Source organism: Aplysia californica, unplaced genomic scaffold (assembly GCF_000002075.1).
Source record: "Aplysia californica isolate F4 #8 unplaced genomic scaffold, AplCal3.0 scaffold00302, whole genome shotgun sequence".
Lineage (NCBI taxonomy): Eukaryota > Metazoa > Mollusca > Gastropoda > Aplysiida > Aplysiidae > Aplysia > Aplysia californica.
In genome coordinates this window covers 343,383-364,452 of record NW_004797572.1, presented here as the reverse complement: position 1 = coordinate 364,452, position 21,070 = coordinate 343,383, and the positions used below count along the sequence as shown (strand labels likewise).

The 21,070-nt window shown below is 37.1% G+C and overlaps 1 protein-coding gene across 3 annotated transcripts in view; it reads left to right on the top strand.

The window, feature by feature from the left end:
* Positions 1-20,058, top strand: part of LOC101849066 (dedicator of cytokinesis protein 1) — a gene marked incomplete in the record, with an annotated part of 83,956 nt that extends 63,898 nt beyond the window's left edge. For all 3 annotated transcript variants that reach the window (XM_013084557.2, XM_035970659.1, XM_035970658.1), the window contains 5 exon segments: positions 588-611; positions 5,263-5,485; positions 13,063-13,222; positions 15,130-15,269; positions 16,105-20,058. In XM_013084557.2, the coding sequence (XP_012940011.1) occupies positions 588-611; positions 5,263-5,485; positions 13,063-13,222; positions 15,130-15,269; positions 16,105-16,179 (622 nt within the window).
* Between the last annotated feature and the right edge of the window lie 1,012 nt (positions 20,059-21,070).

The following is a 21,070-nucleotide window of genomic DNA, read 5'->3' as shown; positions in this document are numbered from 1 at the left end:
ATGCAGGCTTTAGGTTTATCGTGACTTAATTATCTTCTTCTTTTTCCATCTGTGATTAGATATAAAGATATGTCAGACTAGTGTCCTATGTGTAACCTGTGGTTACCCATGTTGGATGAACTCTGAGAAGACGCTCTGCTTAAAAATTTGTTATCTTCTATGTTGAGAACAGATGGAGAATGTAAATGCTGGTCTTTTGACAACACCAGTTTTAAAATCTTAAGGAAAGCTCTGGAAAGGGCGTCATTTCTTTTACAGGGGTTTTTTCAAAGAGAAAGCACAGAACAATTTTTGTCTTTGTTATCAAACATTTTTTTGTAGATCACCGCAGTGCAATCCGCTGTTTTTGAGCTGGGGATAACATATTTTGCCATAGAGCATAACTATCAAATAGCTATTGTCTCTTGATGTCTGTTTAAAAAAATTAAAGAATATTTCTGTTTTAGAATTGAAAGGAGGTTGGGACTAGTTGAGAGTGTAATGCAAAGGCATGAATGTAATTGTATGTTTTTGGTGGGTGTGAGTGGGTGTGTGTGTGTGTTTATGCATGTGTAGGAGCTTCATGTTACTGACATTGCTTTTTACAGCCGGAGAAAGTATCAGACGCTCAGGTAACTCCTCCAACATCATTGCCTTGTTTTGTATTGGTGTCTTTGGCTTTTTTCCATAAATTGATTTTAATGAACATTTAACAAACATATAACAGATTTGAAGTTTGAAGCTTTGAAAACCTAGTGTCCGTTACTCTACTAACTGTGCACTTAATCTTTTAATCCTTTCTTATTCTTTTGAATTGAAAAACTACTGTATTTTCAAAACCTTCCAACTATTATGTATATGCTTTAAAGAGAAAGTAATGCAAACATTTCCTCTTGGGGCAATCTTCTCACCGGCTTTACACTCGTCGCACTTGTTGCCACCCAGTTGTGTGCTCAGGTTGATGTCATTTCAATGATGCACTCATGTTTTTTATCCCTGACACAGGGAGAGGAGTTGTCCAGTTTTGAAGAGTATATTTAAAGGCGATGGTCATTCTGGCCTCGTTTTTCTGCAGAAAGAATTCATTTTCTTGTTGGTCAGGTTGCGTGCCATTGTTAGCATCCATTAGATACCACACTCACTGTTTCTCATGTGGAAAACCTGGGACTGTTAAATTTTGAATGTGGAACCATTGGAGTTAAAGGTTTCTTATTTTACCCCCAAATAGTAATGATGTCTGGGGTTCGAGCGCTTTGATTGTTATTCCTTCAAACAATAAATGCCTTTTAACTCTGGTATATAGTGGTAGGTGACAATATATTATTATAATGATAGAGAGATGAAGAACTGACAAATAACACAGAATAACTCTCAGAGACATGCTTTTTTTGTGCTTTTTTAAAATTGCTGCATCAGAAGTCAATATTGGTTCTTGCTGGATTCAATCTGAACTGTAGGTCAGTCGTACATTCTTTCCTGGCACTGGATTAGTCACGCAAGTGTCTCCCTCCCCATTTTGTACCCAAGCACAGTAACCTCCAGACTGAAATGAGTACATTTATACAAGAACATTGTGTAGACCATAACACTCACCGTCTAATCCTGCTACACATTGATGTGTTCCCTCATGTCTATTTCCTCGTGTTTTTCAGTTTTGAGCATTTTTACACTGCTATGAATCAGTTTGAGCACATTGCTTTACTTAAAGCGTTCTTTTGTTCCAAGTCGATGTTATAAGATGAATATGTGAAGAATATGTATGCAAGCAAGCTCTACCCTTCTGTTATTTTTACCTGTGTTGTTTTTCCCTCTGCACAGCATTTTTTTTTTTTCTGGTACTGCTTTTTTAAGATAACCAGTATAATGTACCAAGAAATCTCATCAGGGGAAACCATCTTTGTGGATGGTTGGTGGGTGCTCTGGTGTGGTTTGCTCCTTCTTTCCTATCTACCGTCTATTGTCCTGATCTCTCCTTTTTTTGTGTTTGTTACTCTTCAGCACTTATGTGACCTTATTGTGTTGCAAGTGCTGTAAAACTATTACAAAACTAGAACCATCTTCTGTCATCTGGGAACTGTGTCATAATGCACTTTTCTCTCCTACTCCTGGCAGTTCTGTTGTCTAGTAGTTTTTTTAGATTTATTATCCAATGTCCTGTTAATGATAGTACATCGTTTTTAAAGGTCTGTGTTCTTGGAGAAAGAGCAAACAGTTGCTTTACATCTGAGAGTCAACTGCATTTGTCCGCATTCACTTTGCTCAGTCTGTCCTGATGACTGCTGTTGTTTTGAAGCAAGGAAGTGTATCGTCTTGTCCTTGTTTTTATAACCTTTTTTTCTGCCTTATTCCCTTCCTCGTCAACTTTTTCTCTTTCCTCCTTGTCCTCCTCTTCCTCCAGTTACACGCCATTTGAGAAGGTATTTGGTAATCATTTGCTTTGATCAGAGATTTTGGTAGATAGTTGGCAGGTGTGATTTGCTCCTTCTTTCCTATCAAACATCTATTGTCCTTATCTCTCCTTTTTGTTTGTTATTCCCTTGTTACACCTCTAATCTTCAGCCCTTATATGACCTACTTGTTTACTAAGTGATGTAAAACTCTTTTTTAACCACAAAAAATAGAGTTTTGTCAAGATATCTAACAAGGGGGGGTCTGCTCCTTTTTTATTTTTGACTACCAAGGTACTTTGGCTTCGAGGCAAGTTCTAACTTCAAGTGCAGCTTTCCTCTCTGTACTTAAGGATTAATTCTTTCCTGTGCTTTTTCACAACTTGAGATGATACATGTTTGTCCACAATTTCTTTGCTTGGTGAATGTCTTCAGTTAGTCATTATAACTAAATATCCCAATGTAGAGGGCCATTGCACCAAACCCAAGAGAACTAAAACTTCCTCACTCATTGTACAATTGTGGGTTCGTTTCCTTTAGTCCTACAGATAAAGAAATATTCTGTAGAATACTTGGTTCATGAAGGGGGAAAAGCTTTTCATCTTGTGTGTGTGTGTGTGTGTGTGTGTGTGTGAATGTAAATGTAATTTCAAACTGCTTTATTCCGTTTTAACTTAAAGTACTGCATCATTGCCATTGTGAGAAAACCGATTAACCCGCCCAGTGAAATTAATTTTCAGGGCTGAAAATTTTCAGTAAATTTATAGAAATCTGTAACTTTGATTTGCTCCGTCATTTTCCGTAAGTGTCCTTTCAGGGGTGAGTCATTCTACTGTGTACTAATCTACTATTGAATAAGCGTATTTTTTCAAATCTGTATAACCGTCGAAAAGTTCAGTTAATTTTGAATTGATCAGTTTCCATCACTGAATTTTACAGGAGAAGCAAAAAAGTTATATGGTTTTATTATGCAGCAATCTGGTGGTTAGCTTGATTTGTAACATTTTTAGATTATTTCTAGTCAAATTTCAGACTTGTCTTTGACTGAGCATATAAATGGGAAAGTTGCTATTGATTCATCAATATTTTAAAAAAGAAGGATATTTTTGGGGTTTGTCAGTCACAAGTGCGACGGTATCCTTGTTCTGAAAGCTGTCTTTTCTGGAATATATATGATTATATAGACTTGCTTCTTTTGCTTTACTAATTATCCCTTTGAGAATTATTGTAATAAAGTATTTTTAAGGATATAGCCATTACCTGTCTAGTCTCGTATTTGAGGCTTGTCGTGACTAAAAGCTGAGATTGTTTGTGGAGATAATGTGTCATTTTTATGGTGTATCAGTTATGTCACTAATGAGCTAAATTTGATATTTCTTTGTTTTCTCTTTTTCGTAGCTTTTCTTTTCTGTGAAGCTATGACTGTGTTTGGTCTGCAATGTTTGCTTGTTTTGTTTTGTTGCTGTTTTATGCGAGTGGGAGTAAGGTTGATGGGAACTTTATGGAATTATTTCTTCTGTTGTTTTTTTTAATTAACTTCTTGAAGGTATCTTTTTTTAATTGCTGGATTGTTTACTCATATATTTGGGATTGCCTTTTATTTAAAAATGGTCTGTGGGTGGTTGGAGGGTGCTCCTGTGTTGTTTGCTTCTTCTTTCCTATCAATGAATAATCAAACATCTATCGTCCTTATCTCTCCTCCCTCTTTTTTGTGTTTGTTTCTCTCTTGTAACACCTCTAATCTTTGGCACTTCCCTTATTGTGTACAAGTGCCATGAAACTCTTACTAAAACTAAAAAATGGTCTTTGACAGCAGAAGGGGAGATGAGGGAAAAGGGAAGGGGAACTGTTGAGTTGGTTTGTTATGGATTATTTTGTTTGCTTTTGTAGGCATCCTGTGGTGTGTTTTTTTCTACCTTGTTCTCTTGGATTATAAAATAGAATGAGGTAATTACAAAAACTGCAACAAGATCTGAGAAAGCCTTTTCTTTTGCTTTTACAAGCAGTCTGCATTTTACTGGCCAGAAAGCATATATTACTGGCGGCAAGGAAAACCCCAAGAAAGAAGAAATTTGATTTTCTCTTTTCAATGGTTTCTCTCTATCCCTACATGGTACTCTCAGGTATACATGTTACCACATACATTATATGATTTTTAAAGAAGGGCTATGAAATATTTGGTTTGTAAGTCCGAAGATTCAGTCCTATGTTCTTACAGGAAAAGTTGTTTTTTTGCTCTGTTTCTCATTTTAACGTATTGAGTCTGTTCCTCTGATCAATTGACTCGAAAGAAAATTGTCCCTATTCCTTTTCTGTTGTGCAGATGTTTAAATACAAATGATGTGTATGCATATTTAAATAACATGTATCAAAACAAAATTTTTTGGATGGCGGCAGCCATTTATATGGAGAAAGTTTTTGACTTTCACAGTATAATGTAGTTTTATGGGGATCCAGGTAATGGAGGTTGTTGAAATGCTTTCTCTGTGACTTGCACAAAAAATATCCTGAGAAACTTTCCAAAGTTAGAATTATTGTCAGTCCAAAACTTGTTTCATGTACACTTTAGCACATACATAACGAATATGCACATTGCAAAACACACACATAGTGGAAGGATTTTCAGGTCCTTATATATTTCCTATACATCTATTTCTTTGCGTTTAAAATACGTACATGACAGCGAAATTTGTACATAACAAAAAGATTTCCGCATCTCGCCAATTTTTCTCTATGCGTACTACTAGACTGTGATTCCCCCCATCCTTTATTTCTGTGCTGCTGACATTTCTGATCTATTCAAGTCATGCTAACACCGGTAATATGTGTGTGTAGAAAAATTTTTGGGTATGATTTTTTATATTCTTTCATTGTTCTGCATTTGCCTCATCCTCAGAGCCCCCTCTCCCGCAGCCTCCACCTCCAGGAACCCGACGAGTCGGTCGCAGTCAGTGTTTGTCAAGGACAAGTCGTCATCGAGCAGTGCCGGTAGCAAGGTCAGCATCCAGTCCAAGGTCAGCCTCTCGCTGAAGAAGCGCGTCTCACAAGTCACTGAGCAGTTTGCTGATGTGTCACTGCGTAACTCTATCGACTCACCACCCATTGAGCTTAGTGAACAGGCATGTGTATTCTCTTGATTTGCTTTGCATGCTTTGGTTTATTCTGGCAGGGCGCTGACTAGTGCCATAGTACACCACTCTACTCATGGCTTCCACAGGGGGAGGACAGGGACTCTTACAAAAGGGGAAGTACCTTTGCTGTACACCACAGTTAAGGAAAAAGCTTTATCAGAATATCTATGGATGAGCACAGTATTAATCAAATGTTTTGTTGGGTATCTGATTCTTTATTTGACAAAATAATGTATTTGAAATTAGAGTCGCTGGTATCTTATGAAAGGCAAAGGGAAAGGGTCTGAATTATTTCTGCTCTCTAAGATAATGTTGAAGTTGTATATTGCTGCTTTTGTCAAATATTATTACATCAATCTATTCTTAAGGAACAGCTCATTTCCATTTCCCTAAAAACAAAAAGACAACTAACAATTCATGCCACTGAAATTTCACTCTGTATCTTTCATGAATGCCGACTAATGTTTCATAATCTCAACTCATGTATTCGCACGATATGCACAAAACGAAAAAGGGATATTCTATCGCTGCTGAAGTTTGACAGATCCAATGTGGTATGGTATAATGTGGACACTCACACTCACTTACGCCCACAGCTGACCTGATAGTAGTTCTGTGCTGACATGTATTTTCAGTTTCAGTTGCATGATAAATGTATCTTGTCATATAATAGCTCGGCAGTATGACCCTTACCGCCATTGCTTCAAGAGTGTAAACCTTTTATTGGCACTGTTTGCAACTCTGTCATTAACATTCATTAATTTAGGAGCATTAGAAGTTTGGATAAAATATGTGGAAAGAGAGGAGAAATATTGTGGATAGCGAAGTGTTATTAGGTAAAAATAAAGTAAACTTAAGTCATCACTGTCAAGACAATATTATAAGACTGGCAGAGTGAAGTATAGTATTGTTCAAATTTCTGTCTATGAGGAGTTAAACAAGCTGTCTTTGTTTACTCAAAAAGGAACATGCATGAGTAAACACTCTGTCTGGCATGCACGTATTCATTAGCATTCACACATACGAACATTCAAGACGACTTACACAGGCTCTGATGTTGCTTAGCATGCAGGGCAGTGTATGGTGACAAGCTGTCATGTCAGCTTCAGTGTTAGGTTTCTGTAAGTTTGTTTGGGTTTGATTGGCCACCCCATGTTGTTTCAGTTGTTACCTTCACTGGTCTCTGAGTGTGTATGTGTTGTTGTTGTCACCGTAGCGACGTTTAAGCTTTCACCCCTCTGTCTACTGTCTTGATGCTGTTTTGCTTATGTCGTTGTTTGTCTTGGCACAGCTTGTTACGCAGGTGTATGTTTACTTGGCAGTTTGATGCATGTAGGTGTATTTGGTTCCATGAACACACAATTGTTTTGTGGGGTTTTTTCCGTGTCTGCAAGTTAGTATATTTTGTTTCCTGGTGATATTTTGAGCATGGTATATATGTTCCCATTTATTATGGGTGATATTGGTATGTATAGAAAGTCACTCCAACTAGGTATCTGAGCTTCCAGTCTTAAGTGTATGTTCTCGGAGTGTAACAGCAGTTGGAAAAGCAAGTATTTTTTGGTGTGTTTTATTCCTTAAAGGGTGTTGGAACTCACATGGATTTTGTCTTATCATCATGTCCCTGCTGGTCATTTTCTGTAACTGGTCTGCTCCTTCTGTTTCTCATTTTTTGCCTTGGGATTGATCAAGTTTATCATTGTCAGCATCATAGTCAGTTCCCAGCCTAACAGAGATGTTTAAGTGTTGGCTGGCAGTGAATTATTACCTTGCCATGCCGTGTCACTTCTGGTTTCACTGCGGTAAAAGTCTTTAAAAAGATGCTGATCATTTTACCATCACTATTATAACCTGCATGTATAGGGAGTAAGAAGAAATGCCTTTTACAAGTCAGCATATTTTAATAAATTAATAACTTAAGTGACAGGAGTCCGTTGCAGTATAAGAAGATTATTATAATCAAACTGATCATACCTTACTGAGCCTATTTCACTGTGCTCCTGTGTTTAAAACAGTTAGGGTTTTTTTTTATATGTGAATACATGCTGTGTCAATCTACGTTTGTGTGGGTAATGTTTCTGCCATTCTCTTGCTGTTGTTGTCCTTGTTTTTTGTTTGTTTTGGGTTTGTTTTTGTTGTTTTATTTGGGGTTGGGGGTGGGGGTTGGCCATTTTAAAACATTTCTTTTCTTAGGTGGTTAGCTCATTTCTAGAACCAGATCTGTTCATATTCCTTTACTCCTTCGTATGTATCATTTTTTTCCTCTTTGGTAGACCCAAAAGAACTTCTGGTTTAACAGCAACTCCCCTTTGATATCACTAATCATGTGTTTCCTATTCTGAACTCTTTTGGTAAACCTATCTGGATCTGACAGTGTAGTTGTTTTTTGGACAACATAATCCCACTGGAAGAAGGGGGGTCTTGATGACGTATTAGCTTTGATCAGAATATTTGACTGAATGATAGGTGTTGGTTGAAACAACTGGTGGTAGCTTGCTCAGGTAGGTAAAGACTCACCACTCAGCTAGAAGTGTTAATAGAATCTGTTCAACGTATTCATACACTTGTATCTTTTCCGCTTTGTCCTACTCCATGGTGTGATTTTGTCCATAGTCTGTATCTATTGACGTTCACTTAAAATCAAGGGTTGTGAAATAATTATATGTTTTTTTCTTGAGCTCATTTGTTGAGGACAAATGGTTATCAGTGCCTTTTTTTAGACAAATGTGAAACCAGACTGTATGGAGCTTTTTTAACTCTATCCATATGTCGTGTTTTACTATCGTATCCATATGACGTGGGGAACTCTGTGCCATCACTTTCCAAAGAGGAAATTTACTTGTTAATCCGATCCGTATGCTTTGCATAGCAGTCTGTCAAAGATTTTTTGTTAAATACTGAAAGTTTCAAAGAGATCTTTGCACTAGAAGTATTCTAAAATGTAGAGAATACAACCCCGGGGGTGCAAAATGACCCCAGGGCGTACGGATAGGGTTAATATCAAGTTCATCTATCTTCTTTTTGAGATGGATGTTGAGGGTATCTGGAGGTTACCGCTCCTTGGTCTTATTCTTATACCGTTCCTTGACAGCTTCTGCCTACCTTTTCCCCAGCATTTGAAGGCCATTGTAATGTTAATGTGCTACTCTTAAGCTTAACCCATTGCCTACTAACCACAAGTTAAGTTTCCCCAGCCTCCCTCCCCCCGTCTGTGTGCTTGAAAGAATTCCCTGGAGGCTGTATTTTCCATAATTTATTTCTTTGAGGGTCCTACAGCTCACTCACTATAAGCACTACACGTAGAAAAGTATATATATCAAATAAAAGAGAGTAAACTTACAATCCAAAAATAGAGATTTTTTTGTGCGCAAAATTTATTCTGCCAAATATGTTGGCTGATGAAAGTGAGAAAGATGCTTTAACAATACATCAATACCAAAGGAACATTCTCCAAGTGGCTTTAAGTGGCAGTCAGATCTCCTACATATAAGAAAACAATATCACAACTCAATTGCAACACGTAAGTCCATTTTCCACAAAAATGCACACTTCTATTGGCTAGTTTTGTCTTTCGCTTGCAACTCTCTACATTCCTCTCTTTGTTCTAAATGCTATCATGTGTGCTTCCCACACACAGCAGGGTAAAAACGGACAGGATCTCTGTGGCAAAAGAACAATGAAGATGGGGATATAACTTTCTTCATTCAAGACTGTGTGTAAAAGTGTAAAATGAAGGATTTAAAACACAGGTTTTCAAGGGCGTACCAGGTATGCCCACAATACACATGGCAACAAATTATTAGGGCGTACCAGGTACACGCACAGCACAGAAAAAGGGTTAAGACTCTAATGGACTTTAGTTTTGTGCTATTCTCTTACAAGTTTATCCCCCCGGGGCAGTGTCACTGACTGTAGTGTCTTTAGGCCATTCCCAAAGGGGGGACATTTCTCGTTCAATCATAGTAGAATTGTAAATGGGCTGATTCATCATGTCACACTCATAACTGTGCCTGATCTGCAACAGGGAACTGCTGCTTTTTCTTTCCTAATCCTTACTATTGTCATTTTCCTCTACTTCTTTTGTTTGTTTGTCACTCTCTTGTGACCTCCTATTTCCAGGGTGCCTTGATAGTCGAAGCAGACTTTGTGCTGTTGAAGCTAGAGAGGTGAGCAGAGTAAGTCCAATTCCCTGTAAAGACTTCTCTGTTGACACCCTCCCCTTGGCGCTCATATGACCTTTTGCAGTTGCGAGCGCCGTAAAACCCTCTACTATTTAAAAAAATAAAAAATTACAAGTTTAGTATACTTCAACACAGACTCTTACTAAATGAAAACCACAATGCTGATAATGTTCCAGGGAGATCGTAGCAGGAAGACCCATAGTGGCTGGTCTCTCGGACTCAGGAAGAAAAGATTCTATTCTGTCAGTCTTTCTTTAACTTTTTATTTTTCTCTCCTTTTCTTATTTTTGCTCCTTTTGAGGGAGGAATGGGTTTAGAACTATAAATACTGACACAAATCTTTCATTCTTGTACAGTTATTTTTGTGGTGTAGTAAGAATGATCAAAATTGTGGTAAATGATCCTTACTTTGTTTGTTTTTTTAATATTTCAATATGGAATGCCATCATCAGCAGTAACGGATGGATCTTTCAATTAACATTGAATTTATTTTTATTTTTTTTTTTTTTCTTTGTGTGTGTGTGTGTGTGTGGTCTTTGTAGGTTTTATATTTTTAGGTTTACTTACCATGATTTGTGGAATCTAAAACTGGCTACTCATATGAGATATAGGTTTTTTGATCTATGTGGTTTAAGGTTTAATCAGTGCCCTGGGTTTTTGGGTTGTTGTTTTTTAGTGCATTATCTTTGTGTTATTTTGCTTGGGTTGATTGATGACAGTTGTAGGTAAGGTGTGCTGCCATGTATATCAAAATCATTCATGAAACTTTCAGACCATATTACTAATACTTTTATATCGTCAAAGAAGAAGACTGCAGAGTGAGATATTTCTGTTTGTGCTCTTCCTGTAGACAGCAGCTTTTGTCTCACTCTGCCTCTTGATAAGTGCTTTTGTATTTGATATACAAATACTAGCCCATGGGTCCTCTTAACCACTGTGTAATCTTGGAGGAAATTCTATTCTGTATGACAGGTGATTGCTCAAAATGAGATGTAAATTGCTGAACTGTTGTGTGCAAGAAAAGAGCATAGAAAGGAAGAAAGCAAATTTAAGTCAATTTTTAGTAACATGATATTATTTTGCCACAGACGTTAAATTGTGAAATGATGGACTAAAATGTCAATTTTGTTTTTTAAACATCTTGACACTGATCATGTAACCTACTCGTAAACCCCACTATTGTCATGAAACACGCATTATTATTGTATCTTAATCTTGTTTAACTATCTCCATATTCAATGTGGAGTGGGTCTGCCGACCCAATTCATACTAAAGGGCTTTTTTCACCATATTCAAGCAGATGGAAACCAGTATGCAAAGATAACAAAGTGTGTAGCTGTAATTTGAAAAGAAATATTTAAATCCCAATCTCAGTTTGAATTGTTGTCTGTCATACATTCTAATTGTCCAACACTGGCTGTGATGTGAGTTTCTCATTGGATCTCTTACTACCACTCTCATATCAAGCTGTTCCCATTTGGAGGCATCCAGGACAAAATGCATTCTATAGAAGAACAAAATTACATTAACAGCCTGTGGGTTGTTTTTTTTCTTCATTTCATAGACTACAATTTTATGGATGAGTGCTTTTATTGACAGTTCATACTGTGCATGATAGCTCTTTTTGAGCAAAGTTATATTTAGCTACAAAATGCAATATAGATTCTGATTGAAACAGAAGGGCATAGACTATTAAATCTGTTTGGAACTAGGGTGTCTGTTGATTTTGTCAAGGAGTCCTTCATTTCATGTATTGTCATTCATCCTGTAGCCAAAATCCTAACACCACTTTGAAAATAAAACATTTTGCATAAGCAAATATACACCCAAACTTATCCAATACTACCTAACTATTATGTGTAAATCATGCCAAGCTTGCATGTTGATTCCCTATGAAATGTCATATATGTATTGGTCTTGTACATAGACCTATTGATATTGAAAGCTATCATGTGGCACTGTTATTGTTTGTGTGGCATCTGCTTTTGTAAGAGGGACGTTTCCGCTTTAAGCTGTATGTATGTATGTATGAGTTGTACTGATCTGTGCCTGTTTAGTGTTTGTCTCACTGTTATTCAAAAGAATATTGATACATATGCCAAAGTTTCTCTTAGTGCGCAAATATGAAGGCCAGAAAAAGAATGTTTAAACAACAATAAATTAAATGTAGCTTCTTCAGTCATAGTGGAAAAATCTAAATGGCAGCGCGGTGTTGCTTGGAAAACAGAAAATCATAAATGTGGCCATTCTACATGAACCGAAATACCTGAATGGGTTCAATCTTAAGTTTTACCCAGTTTATTTTGAAATGGTTTCCTTTAAAACAAAAATTTTCATATATGAACAGTTGTATAGCTTGGCACCTATTCAATTAATTTGTATGTTTGATATTGTATGTAAGCGTTTGATTTGAAAGATAACATGCTGTTAAAACCTTGTCCAAGGTCTGTTGCTTCAAATTAGAGCTTTAACTTTTTCTCAACATTTTTTATTTAAAAAAATTTTTCAAGCATCCCGCTCCAGGTTTTCACCAATTGTTTCATGGTTTGTGTAGAATGAGAAAACAGAAAGAACGTAATCTGGTAATTCCTGGACATGTTAGACTTAAAGAACGAACAGGCTTCAGATTGAACTTCAATTATATTTCTTTGGGGTTATTTAAATTGTTTTGTCTGTTTAGGTTAGTGTTTTGTTTTCTACATTGTCCTCCATAAATGGTAGTTGAAGCTTGACTGTATTTCATGCTGTTGAAAAGGTCAGATTTTGCTCCAGTGATATTGGATATCTGGTAGAGAATGAAGTGTCTCAATGGGTTGTGAGTTACGACTTGTTTTTGTGTTAATTACTGATGTTGCTTTAAGTTTTCTTTATGTCAGTGACCAAAACACACTGAGATATAAAGTCTTACATCTGTTGTTGAACCCTATTGTAATATTTATCATGCTTATACCTAATACTTTAGAATTTTTATCTTTTCAAAACTGAAATAGGTGCCTTATTGCTGCAGCTTTAATTATGTATTTGTATATATGCTTTGTTTTTAAAGCTCATTCCTATTGTTTCAGAGAGTTTTGTAGATCTTTATAGTTGTGATAACAGACTCAAATGCAATGGTTCCTCCAAGTCCCCTCGGAATTGAAAACAGTTATAGTTACGCTTAAACATTTTTTAAATCAGAAATAATTTATAGAAAGATGGTCTTATCAGGGAGTTTAATCTTGAATATTTTTTATATGTTTTCCTTGCAAAAAAAAGTTGTTGTAGAAAGGGAGAGAAGGAGATACAGATCAAAGGATTCTTGCCGTTAAGGATCACAGTTCTTGTATTATTGGTGACTTTAATGAGCTGAATTTAACTTCATATTTCTGCCTTTTTGCAATACAGTTGACCCCTAAACGACCCCCACGGCCAGACACGGAGCGCAGACCCAGCAGACCACCAAGTGTTCAAATGAAGCTGGAGAACATGCGGGATAAATCTGGGAGTGTGAACAGCCTTACCTCATCGCGGTCTGGTGGAACGTTTACCTCACGTCTCTCTGATGGTGGGTTGTTGTTTTTTTTGGCTAAACATGGTAAAAGGCAGACCCACCATTGCTCTTGTGAGCGAGTTGTGTGTGTGTGTCCTAAATTTGTCAGACCATAGTGTTGTGGATAGTTTTTCAGAAAAAAAACAACTTTTGTTTTCATTCTGTGCATCATTTGGTCGCTTTTAAGCAAAAGGGGTGTATCCCGAAAAAAATTTGAGAAAATTCATTGTAAAGTTTTTGCCCCTTATTCACTTCTTTAAGAGTTTTCTCTATAGCCAAACAAATATACATATCATTGAAACCAAACTTCTCCTATTGGTAGGGCAATGCCCACCTTTGGTGTAGGTCAAGATTTTTAGAAACCCCCAAAATCTGGGTTAGCCTGCTTGTCCTTAAAAGCGACCATTTATCCTATAACGTAGTAAATGAGTGATGGCAACACAGTAGAACTGGGGATTGATAAAGCTCAGTTTTGAAAGGACGTTTTACACCTTTATACAATCATTTAATATGTTTTAAAAGTTCAATCTAGTGATTTTTATAATCTATCCCCAGCTTGAAACTGTTATAGGTTTTGATCTTTTGAATCAATAGCGGCTCAAAAATGACGAAGTCACGTCTGTCAGTAAAGTGTCAGCCAGGGAGAGATTTATTATTTGTGTTTGAGCAATAAAACACTGCAGGCAAATGAGTTTTACCATGATTATTTTGGGGAAAAATACAAAAGAATGTTGCTTTGGAAAAGCAATTTTTCATCTTAAAATACTGCCATACTAATGCATTTCATGTTAATTTTCACATTACTTAACCAGTTTTTAGAGCTGTTAAAAGAGTCAGCTCCTCCTTCAAGGAATGAGCTTAGTGGACTCGTGGCATGGCATGATCTTTTTTCGGAAATATAAATCTTATATCTACAAGGGGGTTTTCCTTTTTCTCTGTTTGATTTTATATGTACAGCTTATTTTGGTAAAATTGGAAGTGTTGTCTAGATGTCACTGATCCAAGGGTTGTGTAAGAATGACTTGATTTTTTAAATTTTGATCCGTTGGTTAAGAATGACATTCTTTCTTTAAATGGTTTGATGTATAGGTCTCTTCAGAATATTATTTATTTTGTGTAGAAATTCATAATTTCGATCCGTGTGTGGATTTGTTTTAGTGCTGGCCATCATTGCAAATTTGGTGGAATCGGGATATTTATTCAATTTTACGAAAATGTGATTGTGATACCCTTGATTTTGATTTTTTAAATTTTCGGTACCCCAACCCACTGCCAACCTTCCTGGTATATAAGGAAAGAAAAACTACCAGACACGCACAGTCTATCAATGTCACTGGCAGCTGTATAACTTTAACACCCTCTTTGCATTGAGCCCATGTAGTCGCTCAGTGTCACTTTACCTTTAGAAAAAGATTAGGCTTTAGAAATGCTGAAGCTACGAGAAAACAAACGTTTGGTTGAAAAGGTGTAAGAAAAACTCCTACCCTTTTGTATTGTGGCTGACAGACCAGGCCAGTGAGAGATTTCTTAAAAAAATGGATCATTGTTTAAACTTGAAACAATAAGCTACTATGGGTGGGTGGTGTGATGTTTTGCTATGCTCAATCAGGATCAAAGGCTATGAAGTGTTCTGTTGTTCCAAAAGTTTCTTTTGTTTTTGCAAGCAGTAACACCCCCACCCCTTCCCCTTATTATTTTTAATCGATAATTGCGAGTCCACCTAGACCTCTTTTTTCACCATGCCTTTGTTTAAATTAGGTTTATACCTGACTACCCACCCCTGTACTTGACTATCCGTGGCCATATTGCGAATTTTAAATTCAGATTACTAATTTTTTAATTTCTTGATTACTAAAACATGCTGATGTACAGGCAGCCCTTCGAGTTGACCTCAGTCAGTCTTTCCTTGTCTCCCCTTACAGCCAGCGACACTGACTTTGCTGGCGGTGAACCTCCTCCCTTGCCAGATAAACAGTCACACGCAGAGGGAGACATCATGCGACCTGACAGGGAAGCCGGTCGGCGAGCGTCTTCTGTCAGCCAAGCTGGCAACAGGCAGAAGGTTAGCTTTTTCAGCAAGATCTTCAGCAAAGGCAAAGGGGATGAAGATTTTTGAAAAACTTTTTTGACTTTTGGATCTATATTTGTTCAATCCACAGGGTCCAAAGGATGTAACTGGTTCTTTTTATATGGTACATAAATTATGGCTGTTTTCATATTATCTTTCTCGATTCTTTTCTTCACATAGATTTCATAACATGCAGTAACATGCATAATATTACCTCTCATTCTTCATTTTATGAAAATGCAAACTCTTTGTTGTTCCAAAGCATGAGTGCTAGTTAATGCTAGGCATCATTATTTTATTTTCTACTCAATGGATTCCGTACTCATTTTTTGTAAGTATCTCCTCTTTGTAAATACCCTTCAATGAATTCATTTTCAGCGACAGGTCACTGAGGCCAAAACCATGGCATGCACAGTGATAAAACAAACAATACAACTTTATGAATTCTTGCAATTTCTTCAACACTGGCAGAAAATGAAGGGTTATACAATTTTTTGTATTGATATGTTTAAATTTGTTTAATTAATTACTTTGAATTGCATTTGTTTTGCTTTTGTCTAAACATGTATGATACTGTTACTATAGTAATGAATTTCTCTTTCTCATGTACTTTTATTTTATAGAAAATCATTTGTTTAGTTTCTTTAACAATATAAATGAAATAAGCAACTTCTCTTTTGTGTTCTTTTATTTGCACAACATCATAGGTTCATTTTTCATTTTGTTTATACAATAAAATGAACTCATTATGTTCTCACCATGTCTTTTTAGGACGTAAACTCTAAATGTAATTGCCAGCTATATGATGTCTGTATCACTTCCTTTGCAGCCCCCGCCCCCTCCCCCACCAACACTGGATGAGGATGACATACCTCCTGCCCTTCCTCCCAAACCTTCGCACTGATGTCGAGAGGCATCCTCACCATGCTCACCGGAATGTTCTCTCACCCTTTGAGATGATCCCATGCAAGACACGCTCACACCTCCATGCTTTGCTCTGTATAGCCATGCTGTCCAATAGAGAAAGACTGTGGCCCCTCCACTCAGGTCTCTAGAGTCTTAGAGAACTCACGGGGGATGGTTGCCACACAAGAATGGAAAGGCTGTTTGTTGACGTCGTCGCGCACACATTTGTTGCCTGGTGCGATGATGCATCACCACCACCACCACCCCTCTGATTCTGCCCATTAAAGCACCTGGCACTGTGGTGTAGACTCTCTCAGGATTGCATGCCTCTCATCCACGACTTGCATTACCAACAAAATGTGCAAATGGGAGATGAATTCATCCTATATATACTCAATGTATGCGTACGGATCTTTCATATGTGTATGTGCACCCACATATTTATAGACATGATAGCAAGATCAATGTTCCATGTGTATGTCAGTCTGTTTGCATGTTCAAATGTTTTACCATTTCCCTCCTTTTGCCATGTAAATGTTATTTTTAAGGGAAGTGGCTTTCATTTCACTCTTTTGCAAGTTGTAGATTTCACTAGTCAATTTTTTTCATTACTTTTACTTCACTGAATGCAGAGCTGCTGTTTTGCTTTTCTTTTCTTTTTGGCACTCAAAGGACTTTTAGAGGTGTTTTCTTGTTCTGAATTCCCAGACACGCAGTAGAAAGGTAGAAATGGTATGTTCTTGGCTAATTGGACATAACCCACTTGAACAGTGTTTTGACTTCATATTTCGCAAACTAGTAACAATTCTCACAATGTTTTGCACCAGTTCTCTCGATCTTCACTTCCATACAACAGTTACGTCCTGTTTTGAACGTACTTTTATGCTTTATCCCAAAAAAGATTTAGGGGTTCCCGCACGTGGAGCAAGACAAGTGTTCTGTTTCTCGGAGAGAGTGGCCCAGGTTGATGTGTGTGTGTGGGATCTGTCCACAGGTAGAGGGAGATCCCCAGGCATGTGTGCCCGAGTCGGCTCAACAGAGTTAAGGTCACTTTGTCCACATAGATTTGAAGAGACTTTTGGAGAAGACTGTAGCGAGGGGCGATGACATCGTTCTGGTCTTCTGTCAAGCTCTCCCACATTCAATGTTCCTACAGAGAAGTGTTTTATTTTTTTGTGGTTATGTTAATCTTTTGAATATGGCTGTGTTGAACATTTTGGTTCCTGCTCTGTATTCCTGGTACTGGATGCACCGGTGACCCAAGCAGCCAACAGGGAGTAAAGTGTTAGAATGATGCTAGTACGCACTTTGCATGTTTATAAAATGTCTTGAAAGAGTATTGGTCATATATATAGACTGGACTGTGCTGTTGTTTCTGAGTTAAGACCCTCGTAGCAGATAGAGAACTGATCAAGCTGTACAAGACCCACTGAGAGGTACTCAGGAAAAGATGGCTATGGATGAATCTCTGTATTTACTTCTATGCACTCAAGAAGTTTGTTTTACACTGTCATCATAAAGACTCTCAGAGGGTTAGGAGAGGGTAGGTCCCCTTTTCTTTCAGGTTTTCTTTAGCATGTCTGTTTTGTTCCCTTCTCCAAGCTTTAAGCCACAATCTTTTTATGTGTTCAGTCTTTTGTAGACCTCCCGTAGTGAAAAGAGCTTCCCGTCTGCTTCCTGTTCTTTGATGATGGACAGGAATTCATTATGGAAATGTCCATGTTTCTGATGGAATTCACCGTTTGATCAGTTAAGAAATAAGTATCTGGAAGTCTTGTCAGATAGTTGTTATTGGAAGAACTGTTTATTTGTTAAGTGAAATTCTTATCTGGATGTTCATTGTATTATTTTAATGTATGTTTAAACTTGAAGTGTTTCTGTTTGGTGTTTGTTGGTTGATGTGAAGCTATGTCTCTTCTGTATGATCATTCAAATGACTATGTCAGCAAAGGCAGCTGTTATCTTGCACACTTCAGAGCACAAAGGGGCCTTCAAGTCTTCAAGTTTCATAATATATGACAAACTCATACATTGTCATTTCACCAAGTGCTGCTTCCAAATCATTGTCTTCACCTTCATTTCAGTCCAAAGGCTCAGAGCACTGGAATATGCTGTTATGAATCCATGAGAATTTTTTATTCCTATTTTGTAAGAATATTATCAACCGCTAAAAGATACCAAAGCGGGACTGTTAAATGTTCCACCCACGAAGGGTAACAATCTGCTGCTTGTGGCGCCATTTTTTTCTGATTGTGGTGTTTAGTCTGGAGTCTAGTAATGTTACAACTTTTGAACAAGAAGGAGGAGTCTGATGCATAATGAGCATGCCATCTTTGTGATGTTTGCTTGTTGACATTCTTTGACTTGTTTCTATTCCTTCATCTCTCACCATATACCAATGCTGTCATTATTACTCGTTTTCAAACGCATGTTGTGCATGATTGCTGGTGCTAATTTATACATCTTGTTACAATTCCAAAAGTCATATATGCATTTTGTGTGGTTTCTTGTTGCTAGGTGTTTGGAACTTTCTTCTTTTAAGTGCCACAGATAAAGACAATAGTATGAACCAATGCAACCATGAAAGATGAGCCGAGTTTATGGTGAAGATTTTCAGTGTGTTACTCTTATGTGTTTGCGCCTTTATGGCTTTTTATATTGTTCTCTGTTTATATTTCACATTGAGGTATGATGAACGTTTAGGATCATTGTATTATGTCGTGATGATTGGATACTGTTTTCTCTTATGTGTTTTTTGTCTTTATTGTTTTAGTTAAGTCTCTTGTTGAGGAAGGTTGGACATTTACCATGTAGACTGAGAATAGAGCGCAAAGCTGAGCTTTTGCAATTTCTCAATATGAAATTAGTCACACATGGGTGTGAAAAATGAGTATTAGAGTTCAAATGTTTGTGTGGGAGGATCTTTGGAATGTATAGTGTGTGTTTGTGAGAAGTGAGTAGTCTGGAATGGAAAAATATTCAATGAGGAAAAGTAAAGAGTAAGACTAGGTGAATGGCTGTCATTTCTCTCAACGATATAGTCTCATTCCTCTCTTTGTGCAAGGTATAAATGTATAATTACTTTTTTTGTTCTGTGTACTCCATGCTAATTTTATTTTTTTTGTCAATGTAATTAGTAAGGCATTTTTCACTTCCATCATGTCTCTTTCATTTAATCTCAGAATCATTTCCTGATATTTAAGCCAAAAGCTTTGAACCAAAATATATTAAAAACTTTGATACACACAAAATGTTATAATTTCCTTTATTCTGTACCTTTATTTGGGTCTGAGGCTGGTATTTTAATCAAAATTCACTTCTTCTGGCTTTGCCTCACACATAAAGTCTTAAAACTTTTTCCTGATGTGTGAGGGAAAGATTTGATACCAAAAAGACGTCATCCACTCATTCATTTGCTTTTTTTATTTAGCTCTGAGTCTGAGGGGTTAAACAAAGCATTTGTAAACCTGTCATTGTCTCATAACTTGTCAAAAACACTACTTAGCACAAAGGATGGACTGGCATCTGTGATGTAGCTGTTAGGCTCTTTGCTGTCACATTCAAGAGATCCAAATTCGATTCCCAAGTGGTGAGAATTTTTATCGAGTATCTCGATCTTTCTACTGCGATGTTGTATCCTCAGCCCAGGTTGACAGGCAAAGTCGGAACCTGCCTCCTGAGTGATTGAAATTGTGTCAATTGGGGCTTATATTTAAAAAAGAAAAAAACCAGGGCTGGTATCCTCTGATGACAGAAATATTGAATTAATGAACGATGTCCTCTTGGCTCTGAGTTCTGTATCGGAAACGTTTGTCTTATTGGTACTATTTTGAATTTATATGTTTCAGTATAAATAAATATGTAATATGGGAACCGAGCAATGTGTCCTGAGTTTGTTTTCATTGGGGAGAGAGAGGGAGGTAAGTACATGTATGTGGATGGGGGAAGGAAAGAGGGTGATGGGGAGAGGGAGGGAGAGGGTGTGTGTGGAGAGAGAAAGGGGGTGGGCGGGGAGAGATTAAAGGGGGAGGGGGGAATATGACCAAACTGTACTTGTGTGCTTCCCTTCAAATCACTACTTCACTCAGAAAAGTAACATTTATTCTGAAGCAAGATACAAAACAGTTTATTAAGTTTAGTTCATCATCCTCATCCAATGATTAATTTTAAAACACTTGTTTGAAAGACCTGTCCAAAAGGGTTACATCCACCCCAACCTATATATATATATCTGTCGATTGAGGCTCTGATCTTGCGAATGATAAACACCAAAAGTCTACTGTATGCCACCTGCCATTGACTTAACCTGTCTGTAAGTAACTTGTGCACTGTTAGTAAAAACATTGGTTTTTGTAACAAATACTGTCAAACCTGCTCTTGAGACCACTTTTATACACCAATCACATGTACAAACAGTGGCTTCCCTTTTCCCCACGTCAGCTTTTTTAATATAATATACAGGGTGAACCAATAAAAACGTGGCAACTTTTTGTCTGAATTTGTGCTAAATTTGTACTAGAATTTTGTAATTTGGAACAGATATTCATTCAAAAGGAATTTGTTGGACTTAAAATTCATAAAGCAGGAACTTAATTTCGAAAATGGAAATGGCTTTTATAAAAACTACCTATACTATAAACGCAAAATGAATCAGCATAAAGATGGTAATTCATGCCATATTGTCTTAAAATATCAGCAATAGGTTGTGTATACATTGTAAACAAGACAGGTCCAAGAACAGACCCCTGAGGAACACCACATCTAAGCAAAACATTATTAGAACACATGTTTCCAACCACAACTGCTTGTATTCGATCCTTAAAATATGACCCAAACCATCGCAGGACAGTACCCTTTATGCCAAAAGTAGTATTTAATCTCTCGAGTAA